Source organism: Miniopterus natalensis, chromosome 6 (assembly GCF_054644295.1).
Source record: "Miniopterus natalensis isolate mMinNat1 chromosome 6, mMinNat1.hap1, whole genome shotgun sequence".
Classification (NCBI taxonomy): domain Eukaryota; kingdom Metazoa; phylum Chordata; class Mammalia; order Chiroptera; family Miniopteridae; genus Miniopterus; species Miniopterus natalensis.
In genome coordinates, this window is record NC_142086.1 from 73471475 (window position 1) to 73484795 (window position 13321).

A 13321-nucleotide genomic window follows, 5' to 3' on the forward strand; every position below is an offset into this window, starting at 1 on the left:
CCAAGAGAACCGTTCAAAATCTTTGGAAATGTTGCACCTTTGAATTAATTAGTGTTGGAATAACCTGTTCCCAGCTTCTGCTATGAGAGACAAAGAATTCATTATATTCATTACTACAGTGATCCCTTTATTTACCAAAACAACCTGATTAGTGTGACCTCTCTATAAGACTCTTTGGAATACGGTACAACAGAGAAAAGCAAAGCTAAGTGGATGTCCCTTTCGTTCAAAAAAAGCTTCAGACGAGGTCTTCCGCTAAGAAGCTTCTGGTTACAAAAAAATAAGATGGTTAGGAGTGGAGTTATTCTTCATCAGGTTTGAGACTTTAACAAGGTCTCCACAAAAGACAGGGGTTTCTAATACTCCTTAACAGCAGAGCTAAAGAAAACCCTGTACCTTGCTAAGTTAAAGGAAGCTACTTTATATCCTGGAGCACAGTGCCCTTTGAGTTGCCGCTCAAAGCTACAACCCCCGCGGAGAAACAAGATGGCGGCGCAGGTGACAGCTGCGCCCGCCGCCTCCCGCAACCACATCAGAATTACAACAAAAACACAAAAGCATCATCACTCAGAGCCTCCCGACATCTGGCTGAACAGACGCCTCACAACCAGGGAGCTGAAGAAGCACCGAGACCGGGAGGAGCGGGGAGATGTGCACGGATCAGGGCTGAATCGTGGAGATGCGGCCGCGGGCCCACACCCGGTGCTGTGGTTGAAACCCGGGAGGAAATCTCGGCGGTGGGGGTTTCCCGGAGGAGTGAGGGGTCCCGGCGCCACAGCAGGCCCCAGCCTAGGGCTCCAGGGCCAGGAAAATAAGTTCCCACAACTCTGGGCGGTGAAACCAGCGGGGACTGTCCCTGAGGGTCGAGGAGGCTGCGGGAGCCCCAGCAGCTCCTCTAAAGGGCCCGGCACGGACTCACTCAGACGCTCCCTCTGAGCCCAGCGCCGGGCAGCAGCCGGAAAGGACCTGGGACACTCGGGGAGGAACTAACCTGCCTCAGATCCGGGCGAGAGGCGGAGGGCGGCTTCCTCCCAGGCAGAAGGGCTGGCGGAGGCCATGGCTCCTTTGGCGAGTCCTCCCTGCACATAGCCAGCAGGCAGGCGCCATATTTGAATGGCGGGCACCTGACTCGCACCTTAGGCCCCGCCCCATGATTCCCAGAGGCCCCGCCCCTCCCCACCTGCAGCTCATCCAGGCCATTTCCAGGGGCTTTTCTGTGCAAGGGGCCTCTCGAGCCTCATGCTTAGGACTTTCCTAAAATCTCTCAAACAAGCAGCAGCGGGCCCCATAGGGCTTGATAAGTGGCCCCAGGCCTGGCACTAGCGGCAGCTGCATTGGCTCATAGCTGGGCCTCTCCTGGGCTCCTCCAAGCCCAGCACAAGGAGCAGCCAACTACGGTTTGCTGTGTAGCTCATGATGGGGGGCCCTGGGCAAGGCACTGGCAGATGCTGACTTTGCACCTCCTGGGAGACCCCAGAGACAGTGCACCTGGCGGTCAGACTCAACCACGCTGGATTACAACCCTACCACATCCACAAGTAACACACTCAAGGGGCGCACTTGGTGAACACCAAAGCCCCATTGAAGTAAATCCTGCTCCATAAGGGTGTCCCCAGCACAGCTGCTCTTTGGCTGTAGCTGCAGCTGGTCCTCACAGCTGACTGGTCTGGGGGTCAGTTCCTCCCAGTGATGCCAACAGCAACCAACGCTCAACTACAACAGGACAGTGCACACAGCCCACACAGGGGAGCACCTAGAAGGCCCAGCTCAGGTGACTGGGGAGTCTGAGCCACTGGACCCTATAGGACACCTACTTCACAAAGCCACTCTACAAATTCCAGGAGACATAGCAGCTCTACCTAATAGATAGAAACAAACACCAGGAAGCAGCCAAAATGCGCAGGCAAAGAAACATTTCACAAAGGAAAGAACAGAAGTTCCTAGGAAAAGAACTAAATGAAATAGATCCAAGCAAGCTAACAGATACAGAGTTCAGAATAATGGTTATAAGGATGCTCAAGGATATTAGTAAGAGTATGACAAAAATAATTGAGAAAATCGATGACATAATAAAGTACCAATTTGAAATGAATGCTACATGAACTGAAATGAAGAATAATTTACAAGGAATCAACAGTAGAGTAGAGGACACTGAGAATCAAATCAGCAACTTGGAACATGAAGAAACAAAAAACACCGAACCAGAAGAGCAAAAACAAAAAAGAATCCAGAAATATGAAGATAGTATAAGGAGCCTCTGGGACAATTTCAAGAGGCCCAACATTCGTATTATTGGGGTGCCAGAAGGGGAAGAAAGAGACCAAGAAATTGAAAACCTATTTGAAAAAATTATGACAGAAAACTTCCCCTACCTGGGAAAAGAAATAGACTTAAGAGTCCAGGAAGCACAGAGGGTCCCAAACAAGAGGAACCCAAAGAGGCTCACAGCAAGACACATCAGAATTAAAATGCCAAAGGTTAAAGACAAAGAGAGAATCTTAAAAGCAGCGAGAGAAAAGCAGTTAATTACATACAAGGCAGCACCCATACGACTGTCAGCTGATTTCTCAACAGAAACTTTGCAGGCCAGAAGGGAGTGGCAAGAAATATTCAAAGTGATGGAAAACATGGAACTACAAGCAAGATTACTCTACCCAGCAAAGCTATCGTTTAGAATTGAAGGTCAGATAAAGAGCTTTTCAGACAAGGAAAAGCTAAAGGAGTTCATCACCACCAGACCAGCACTACAGGAAATGTTGAAGGGTCTTCTTTAAGAAGAAGCTAATGAACAAAAGAAGCTGATGAACTAAATAGATCCAGAGACATTGACACATGTAACAGATGATCATATTTCAGAGGAAAGAGGGAAGGAAGGTGGAGGGTGGGAAGAGATTAATCAAAGAAGTTATATGCATAGATGCATAACCCATGGACACAGACAATGACGGGGTGAAGGCCTGGGGAGGGGGTGGGAGTGAGGTGGAGGGGGTCAGTTGGGGGGAAAAATGGGATACCTGTAATACTTTCAACAATAAAGATCAATTTTTTTTAAAAATTTCAAGAACTGAGGAGATTTGGAAAAAAAAAAAAAAAAGCTACAATCCCCAGCCCCCCCGACACAATGCTCCTTCAAGGAGAAATTTCAGGGGTTCTATGAGTTGATCAACAAATGTGTGTTTTTTTAAATAGCTGCAGGCTCTTTCCTATGTAAGAACAAAAGATCACTCAAAGGAAGCTTGAATATGCAAAGTAAACTTGCTATTAAACAACCTCAAATATTAAAAATTTCTATCCCTACATCTTTTTTACCGTTATCTAAAGCAATTTGCTTTCTCTGTCTTTTACGAGGACTGGGCTATTTGACTAAGTATAGTGCTTGTCTTTATTCAGTATTTAAGTACCACTTTGAAGAAGCCTGTTTTTCAAAATTTATTTTTATTGCTGAGGGTGTTACAGATGTCCCTCATTCTCCCCTCCCTTTGTCCCCCTTCATCCAGACCCTGCCCCACCCCAGGCCTTCACCACTATTGTCTGTGTCCATGGGCTATGCATACTAAATTCTTTGGTTAATCTCTTCCCCCCTCACCTCCTCCCCCGAGATCTGTCAGTCTGTTGCATGATTTGATTCAAGGTCTCTAGACCTATTTGTCAGTTTATTTTGTTCATTAGATTTCACATGTAAATGAGACATGTGATACTTGTCTTTCTCTGACTGGCTTATTTTGCTTAGCATAATACTCTCCAGGCCCTTCCATGCTGCCTCAAAGGGTAAGGGATCCTTTTTTACAGCTGCATAGTATTTCATGGTGTAAATGTGCCACAGCTTTTTTATCTAGATCTTTGCTATTGTAAATAGAGCTGCTATTCTTTCTGATTGGCATTTCAGGATTCTTGGGATATATTCTCAGAAGTGGACCGCTGGGTCAAAAAGAAGCCTTACTTTAAATGAGGTCTGCATTTAGCATATATATGTATATATGTGTGTGTGTGTCACACACACATACATACCACTCTTGGAAAGCCATTGGTAGTCTACTTTCTTGGAATTTCATATAACCTTTTAAAATTTCCAACAAGCACTTGAATTTTTCATATTTGTAGTGCTTTTAAATTATTAATTTATATTAAAATAACTTCCTGCAGATTCAATATAATTTCTATTATACTTAAGACTTGTATTAGCTTCCTTTTGCTGCTGTTACAAATCACCACAAACTCAGTGAATTAAAACAACACAAATTTATTATCTTATAGTTCTGGAAGTCATAAGTCCTCAAATTAATGTGACAGCAGGGCTGCGTTCCTTCTGGAAGCTCTAGGGTAAAATGCTTCCTTTTCTAGCTTCTAGAGGTCACCTGCATTCCTTAGCTCATGGCCTCATCCTCCATCTTCAGTCAACAGCATAGCATCTGCCATTTTCTTTCTGACTTAGTCTCCCTCCTGTAATAAACTTTGTGATTGCATTGGGCTCTCCAGGATAATCTCCCATCTCAAGACCCTTAATCACATCTGCAAAGCCTCTTTTGCCTTATAAATTAACATATTCACAAATTCCTGGGATTAGGACTTGGATATCTTTGGGGCATAACAAATCTTTATTTGGAATAGGATATCTTTATTCAGCCTACCATACTACTATATCTATTATTACTACTACTAGCAAAAATTTGTCAGGCACTGTGCTAACTACTTTACATTCTTTACCTCAATTAGTCTATAAGCTACAGACTAAGATTGTGTAACTTTCTCAGGCAGGCTTGTGACTAAGCCATTGCTGATAATGACAGTAATTCATCACAAAATTGAGTAACAATGATACAAAATCTGCATTCCCACTCCAGTCGAGCACTGGCTTGTTTATGCCTACAAGTTAATTATAACAAATTTGTATTTTTAGAAAAATGTAGTCATATGGGTAACTTGCATTTAGGAGAAATTCAGCTACATTTGAGTGGTTGGAATGAAAGCTTGTAGTTACTGGGTTCAGTTAGCTTAGATCATTGAAACCAATGCTAACTAGATTTATGGTTGGTATTCCTAAGTAGAACAGTTCACTGCACTTAGCTTAAGAAACTGTCTTAAGCCCTTGACCAAGATGCTATGAAATGCAAATCTTCAAGTAGGACCTTTGTCAGAAAAGTGTGGGCGAATGCCCAAAACACATCACTGCTGCTCAAACCCAATTTATAAACTGATGGTTGCACAAGAATTTGGCATTGAAGAATCTCACATTATCACGTAGTTGAGTAGCATCTGTTTAATGTACTCTTGCCACTCATATCTGTTAGATGCAGTCCTTAATGTACTGTGAAACACTTTGAAGTGCAGCTGATATATCTAAACATAGGGCCTAAATGACAATTTGGCACCTAAGACTTCCTAAGTATTAGGAGGAGGTTTAGAGCCTCTTGAACACTGGGTTGAGCCTCTTAGCTGTCTGATTTAAGGCTATTTTAAGATTGAATATAATTAAGAAGATAGTTATAAAAGCCTGAATATAGATATAGTTTAGCTCAGTAATTTCCAGCCTGTTGGCTATAAACTCTATCAACATGTGGGAGTTATTGTAAGGAGCACATTAATCCATTTGAGCACCAAATGTCTGTAGACTATATCCTACATCTCAAATGTTATGGTTGTGATAATACAATTTGCTTAAAATATCACTGAATTTATAGAAGCCTTTGGTCATTTTGCATTTTATTAATCATTAGGCACTAAAGTACAATTAAGTCTGTGAAATTCTGGCATCCTCAAAGTCGTTGGGCACCTCTGCTCTAGCAGTGGTCATGAAACACTTCTTACACACAAATACTTTTACATGTAAGAATAAAGCTTTAAAAGAGTTGTCCTCTGACAGTTCTATTCAGGAGTGAGTCTCCCAAAAGATGGTGAGGAGTGAGTTGAGCAATAAATTAAGACTAATAATGCTGATGAAACCTTTCAATAGCATCTTTTTCTTTCTACAGTGATAGCTTAAGACTAAGTTTAGCAAGCTAAACAAGGTAAAATATAGTTCCATTTCCTTTAATTTGCCTGCAAGGAGTACCTAAATCAATAAACTACATGGGTCTGTTTGTAAAACCCAACATTATCTTTTCTAAGGACAATGTCTGGCTTATAATTTGTAAATAAATGCGATCAGTTGTATAGCGCTTTACAAGAAATTTTTTGCATTCTAGGGTCCCAGAGTTGGAACATTCCTATCATCTATAGTCTTTCAAAAAGAAAAAACAAGAACCCTCTATTTCAAAGGTGAGAAATCAAAGGAAAGGTTCAGTAATTTGTCAAACATAGAAGAGTTAAAAAAAAAAAATCACGTAATAGCAAAAACTTAAGTGATATGGATTTAGATGTTAGAAAAGTGCCATACAGAATTTTCTAAATGCATTTTGACTATTTGATCCCAATTAAGAAAAACTAGGAATATTTTGTGGTCATCTTACCTTCCTTAAGAGAGAAAAAAACTGACTTGAGAGGTACAGTTTGGGCGTTGACTATATTCTCTTCTTTAGTCATTTGCAGACTTAGTATAATAAAAATTCCTCTTTAAATATCAGCATTTCAGGCCTTAATGATTAGTTTTAGAACTTATAATTACAAAGGATCCAATACTTATAAATTTTTAACACATAAAAAAACTTCCTGTATACATGATTGTATGACACTGAAATATCTTGGGGAGTTTGCAGACTGTCCCTAGAAATCTTAACCATATTTTAATTAAAAGTAAGTTCCAACTTTCTGAAATGGTGTAAATTATAGCTGTGCCAATAGGCATAAAGATTTACTGAATGCCTTTCAGTATGTTTTAAATCCATGGGACCATTACAAAATTGAGACTGACTCCATAGTTCTTGCTTAGTGAAAACAACATACAATACTATATAGGAATTTTAGAATCATTACACTGGAGTGTAAGTACTGCTCAAGTTTACCAATCGATGACTAAATTGGCTGAAAGCTAAGGTGCTTGAGAGATGACAAGATTTGTATAATTCCTTTTTATATTTCCTTCAGCACCCGTTGAAAGGGACAACCTGCTCATATTTTGCATTATAGCTGTTTGTTGATATACATGTCCCTTTATCCCAAATACTTACCTGCAATATAAAATATTCACTCTTCTCTGGTGACTTAACAGTTGACAGCTACATAATATCCTTTCTGCTGATTTCCAGAGCACACGTTTTAAGCAGCAGGTTCTGGTTAGTTCAGCTCCTTCAGTCATTCATTCACTCATTCAATCAACCAACCACCCAGCATTTACAGATCATTTACTATGTGTTGAATTCAGTTATCTTAAATGGAACCAAAGCAAAAAGTTTTAGAGAATTACCAGAACTTTTATTTTTGCTTAGTTTTATTAAAAAAATAAATATATCATAAAGCTTTTTTTCCCTTTAGGGAGAAAAAAGGAACAAGTTTCATAAAATCAAATAAGCAATGGTAAGGTGTCTTAACTTGAAAAAGATTGGGAATCACAGGTTTACAAGTTATAATTGAAACAACAACTGTAACAGCCACAGTTGGCCGCTTCATGCCAATGGCAGCAAACAAGATCAACTAGAGCAAAATAAATAACTGTGTGGAAGCCCTGAAAAGTGTTTAAACAGACTGATTCACTGAGACATCAGTATAGATATATCTTGCTTTAAATAACACAGAAGTTCCTGAAAAGTTTTGTGTAAATGAAATAACCACAAACATACTATGAAAGCTTGGTATCTGAATTCTTTTGTGAACAGCCACTTCCACTTTTGTAAATCCAGGTGTTTTGCTTTGCTTAAGGCAAAGTATACCTAGCTGATACCTGTCTGAACTGAGGCGTCAGCATATTCACCTAACACTGCTCCAGCTGGGCCAGTAGCACAACTTCCAAGTTTGTGTTTCTATTAAGTAGTGTAAAATACAGAGCCAGCCAGGGAACCCAGCTGCATCTGGCAAAGCAGGTATAGAGTGGGATTACCACCTTTAATAATATTTCCAAGTCAGCAAATACTTTTGAGTCTACTTTGTGCAAAGCACAGTAATAAACTCTATCAATCTGGTTACAGATGTACTCCCTTTCTCTAAAGCCTTCAGTCAGGACGTAGGTTTAGAACTCTAAAATAAAGTAATACTCATAATCTTCAAAACTGGCTTTAACCAAATTAGCTGCCCAACCTCTTCCAATTGAGTGGGTGATAATGGAAGAAACTTTTCCAAGGCTAAAGTTTAACAACATGAGAATCACATATAACTGGTTAGTGAAAAATTCTGCTGATGACAAAAATTTTTCAAATAGTTCCTTTTCTTTTAACTTCCTCTAAACAGAACTCTGAATTTTCAGGTGAACTCTGTGAAAGTTAAAGTCATTGGTACTCTTTGGTTGGGTGATACGTTTCAGTCCTGCTGATAGAAATCTCTCTTTCTGCTTTGGACAGGGAGTATGTATGGTAATACTAGTTCCAGTCAGTTTTATCATTGTAAATATACCCAATCCTCACTTTGTTCACAGCTTCCATTTCACTTGGCCAAACTTCTACCAGGCTTAAGTCACATTCAATTAGGTTGGCTGTTCTTTTTCTTTTTTCTAAAAAATGCTAACATTGCTGCCTATATGTACAAGTGTGAATGAAGAGTATGCAATCTGTAGTCTTTTCCACACTGAGTACACTAACAACAATTAGTAAATAATTAAAGAATAAGTGGTCATTTTAAAACTTGTTTTTCTTTTAAAAATTTACCTTCTAGCACTTAAAAAAATGGGTCTTAAAAGTGCCCTATTAATGTCCAAGGCTGTTTCCCACTCTGTCCCACCCATCCAAAACCTGCTACAAATGCTGGATTGAGTTCATATCAAATAATTTAGCAGTACCAAGATTTTTCAAATGGAAACAGTGTTACTGACTTCTTCATATTGAATAACAAAATAAGGGTAACTCTGATCATCATTAAAAATGACAAAAATCTGAGGCTCAAAGAAATTATCCACACAAGAGTCATATAGATCACTGGTGACACTGCCAGGATTGACAGGAGGAGGTCTTCTCATGCCATGACTACCCATTGTGTATCTGCCAGTTAGCACTTTGGCCAGAAACATGAAATGGACTCCTTTAGAAGACTTCTTAGAAAAGTTATGGGAGTAGCTTGCCTTCTTTGCAAAATAACTGCCTTGTCCAAACATTGTAGCATGCTTTCCACAGACTCGAGGGTCAAAGTTGTGCTTGCAGATTCCATCTACCACATCTTGGGATGTTCCATGAAATAAATGTCTCTCATTTATTATTCTGTCACGGCCACACATTTTCCTGTTCATATATTCCTTTTTCCTAATGCAAGAGTGGATAGGGAATTCAGAAGAAAGGATACATCAATTTAAAAGGCATGATGCAGTCATAAACTTCTCTTATGGTTTCAATGGGGAGGAAATGTTAAAGTAGTTATCAAGAGCAAAATGCCATCAAAGATCATATTAAAAGTTTAAACTTATCTTTTCCACTGCAGACAAGGAAAGCCTTTGTCTTTTTTCTCCAACTGTTCACATGCTTTCTCTTCCACTTTAAAACTAGTTCTCACATTTTACCTTCTTAGAATACCTTCCTTGTCTCATTCCACCAACCTGTGTCTCTTAATTCTGAGATTCCTAAAACCTACACGTATTCCATTTGCACTACATTAATTTGTTGACTTGAGAGGCAGCCTACTAAAGTAATTAAGAGCAAGGTGTCTGGTGCTAGACTGCCAGGGTTCAAATTCCAGCACCTTATTAGCTATATGCTCTGTGCCAAATTATCAAACTTTTCTGTGACTCAGTTTCCTCTCTGTAAAATGTAGACTGCAATATTCCTACTTATGGGTCTGTTATAAGGATTATATGTGAGTTAACATATAAAAAAATAACAAATATATTAAGTTCTACGCAAGTCTTTACTATTAGGTTCTGTACTTGTTCTTAGCTATATTAAGAAAAGCTCTCTTAAACTTTTCATACTACTGACTCACCTTTTATATTTCTCCCAAAGAAACTGGTTTTGGACTCTCAATATTTGCAAAATTCTGTATTTAAACTCAGGCACAGTCTTGTGAAAAAGGTTGTAAATGATTCGGTAACTTTTGTCCTCTGCAGAAACAGGCACTTGGATAAAGTCCTGAGATGGATGCATATAAACCCAAGTTTCAGGGTAAAAGTTTGCTGAGGTCACCCCATCTGGGCAGATGATTTGTGATGATGAGGTTGCTTCGAGAGGTGAAGGAGCCTGTGTGGGAACACCACCAAGTGTCCTAGAAGAAGAAATGTCAATGTAAACCACTCAGAACATTTCACATTAGAGTGCTCTATAGCAATACCTAATACTATAATCTATATAGCTTAAAAAACAATATATAAAATGCTATCGATTAAAGAAAAAAGAAATCTTAGAGCAAAAACTGCCTGTACACAGATATTATTTGCTTCCTCCGGGCTTCCTCCTTGCAGAGAAAACTATACAATATACTACTGCAAGGTAAGCAAACAAGCAAGCAAGAGCAAATTTATAAATACCTTTACTTTTTGAATCCTGGATTCCTCTTCTGCCTATACAGTTAAAGAAACTTTGTTTCAAGGAAGCAATAATTTATATGTGTTCTTCAAACTTTGCTGTACTAAATAGGAAACACATCATTACCAAAGTCTATGTGGGGTGGGGGGAACAGAATAAGGGGTAGGAAAAGTGTGGTAGGCAGGAAAGAGGGAGCTTACAGAGAGAACACATAAAATATTAAAAATAAAAAACTATAATTTTGTATAAAAACAAACAAAAATCATGGCATAGGCATTGAAAGCTGACATCTGCTATTTACTTCATTTTTCAGTATTACATACAACAAAAAAACCCACCAATACTACAACTTTAGGTGTGATGGCTCTAATTACTTTGAGCTTGACAACAGAATGCATATCCTTGGACCTTTAAATTCAGCCTTGCTACTTTGAAAAAGGAATTTAGATAAGCAGCAACTTGTTCAGTTACTTATTCTTGCCTAATTAAATGCTTAAATTCAAATCATATTTCTTGGCCATTTTCAAAAGAGAGCAAAAGGGAAGAAGCAGAGAGAAAGGAAATCCTGAGCCTAAGACCCAGATTCAGGGTTAGGGTACTGTAACACTCATCAGGATGTAGTGATCACAAGGAAGCAATAAGTCTGCCAAATAGATTAGGACAGTGAAATTTTTAAGAGCTTTATGACACAGGTTACAACTGTGGGTGAACATGCACCTAATCTCCAGAGTATATCTTACCATCACCCTCATAATCCTAGTCACTTTATACTAAACACATACTATAAAGGGATTTTATACATAGTATCACTGTCAAAACCATAGTGCAAGAGGACTTGGTTATCCCTATTTTTCAAATAAAAAACTTGCTAGCAGAGCTAAGCAAAGACCAGAGACAGGATTTGAATCAAGGTCTATCTAGATAGTTTCTAAGTGCATATGTGAAATATGGGGAAATGGAAAGAATACATATTTTTCCATTTCCCCCCAATATATATAAACAAGGCTTGAAAGTGATGGATACCAGGATTACAACTCAGGTTTGCCTGGCTCTCACTAACACCACCACCACCTCACATAGTCTTTTGCCTTTTAAGAGATGGCTTGATAAGAAGCTAAAAATTAGAGAGACACAACCGCCTTCTCTAATCCCCATTCCCTTCAAACTGTGCCTTTGATTTATTCTGCCTAAGGTCCCTGTATGAGATAGAGATGAAGTTCTGGGTAGGTAGAGGGCTTAAAGAATCCCCCAGGTGCTTTTAAGTTTGCGGCAGATTTAAAGGGGTGCTGGTTTCTCCAACTTTCATGACAGAAGGCACAACAGTTCTTGTCTTCTGGAGCATTTGCATCAAGCCCTGACAGATCCCTCCAGAACCTTCGTTCACAGGTACATCTTTCTGGAGAGAGGCCCCATCTGTTTTAATCAGATTCTGAAAAGTCTGTAACTCCTTAAAAGCCATCACTATTCTAGAGGATGGCAGAAACACAGAATATAAGCCCCTTATTTAGGTGTCCCCTCTATCCCTGACTCTGCAAAGAGGGTAAATCCCAGCTCACCAGGTTTTCCTGTATTATCAGGGGTTGAAGTTAGCAACAGAGGTTTCTGGGTTGAGGGAGGAAGGTAAGATTCTCTCCAAGCACTCTGCTTAAAACAGATTTTTTGCAACTGTACTGAAAACCTGACACTAACAATAGAGGAGACTCTGCTTCTTTTCTTTCTGTTACTATTCCTGCCTAAAAAAAATAACCGTTTCATAACACAAAAGCTTCAAATATATATTTTCCTTTTTCAGAGGGGACAGGGTCTATTATTTACTCACACATGCTTTAAGATGAGCCTCTGTAAATAAATCTTATCCATCCTAACATATTAAATTAGATTATATATATATGGTCAGCAACCATTCCTACCAATAGATGCTTACTTTGAACAAGCTAACATCCTAATTGGCTAAAATATAAAAATGCATATATAAATGTCTGGTGGACTTATACACTCTAGTTGCCATGGGTTAAAAAGGCCTGGGATGGGGTTAAGGGTGGATGTCAGGTAGAGGGGATCAATGGGGGGGGGGGGGGGGGGGGGGAGAACATTGTAATACTTTCAACAATAAAGATGTGTGTGTGTGTGTGTGTGTGTGTGTGTGTTTTCCAAGCATAGTTAGAAATGTGGCTTTATTTTCTGAGAATGCTGAGCTTAGTCAACTCATGGGTATTCCAAAGATGTGCTGTGTGTTTTACAGTGCTGCACCAGTTTTAGAGAGGCAAAGTTGAAGGGTAAGGACCTTATACTCAAGGACCTCTAAAGAATGGATTTTCAGAATCCAAGGTCACATTTTATCACTCACCTTCTCCCTCCCCTTGTCATTTTGAAAGATGTTTCCTAACCCAACTTCAGTAATGAAGTAAAAATGAATTCATTTTATCCTTTCGTGGGGAGAAGCCAAAGAAATTATATCAGGCCCTCTCATGACCATGAGGTGATCACTTGGGATAGATGTCCTTTCAGCTGAAATGAACTCACAAACCTCTAAATCTGAGATTTGTTTCCTTTTATGCAGCCTCAGCACAAGTATTCTAAGACTATTAAAGAATAAGCTCCTTTTTATCAGCCCCATGAAAAAATATCAAGCACAAGGAAAAAAACTTTTTTTGTAACTATGAGGTGATGGACATTAACTAAACTTACTGTGGTAATCATTTTGCAATATATACATATGTCAAGTCATTATGCTGTACACCTTAAACTTAATGTCAATTATATACCAATAAAACTAGAAGAAGAAAAAGGAG

General features: G+C 39.3%; 1 protein-coding gene across 1 annotated transcript in view; it reads right to left on the reverse strand.

Annotated features, from left to right (window-relative positions):
- Positions 1 to 7345: 7345 nt before the first annotated feature.
- TIPARP (TCDD inducible poly(ADP-ribose) polymerase) overlaps positions 7346 to 13321 on the reverse strand; it is a 30938-nt gene continuing 24962 nt past the window's right edge. Inside the window, exons 5-6 of the mRNA XM_016222615.2 lie at positions 9991 to 10269; positions 7346 to 9317 (exon numbers count right to left, since the gene is read on the reverse strand). Of these exons, the coding sequence (XP_016078101.1) occupies positions 8870 to 9317; positions 9991 to 10269 (727 nt within the window). The 3' untranslated portion in view covers positions 7346 to 8869. The remainder of the gene's footprint in view (positions 9318 to 9990; positions 10270 to 13321) is intronic.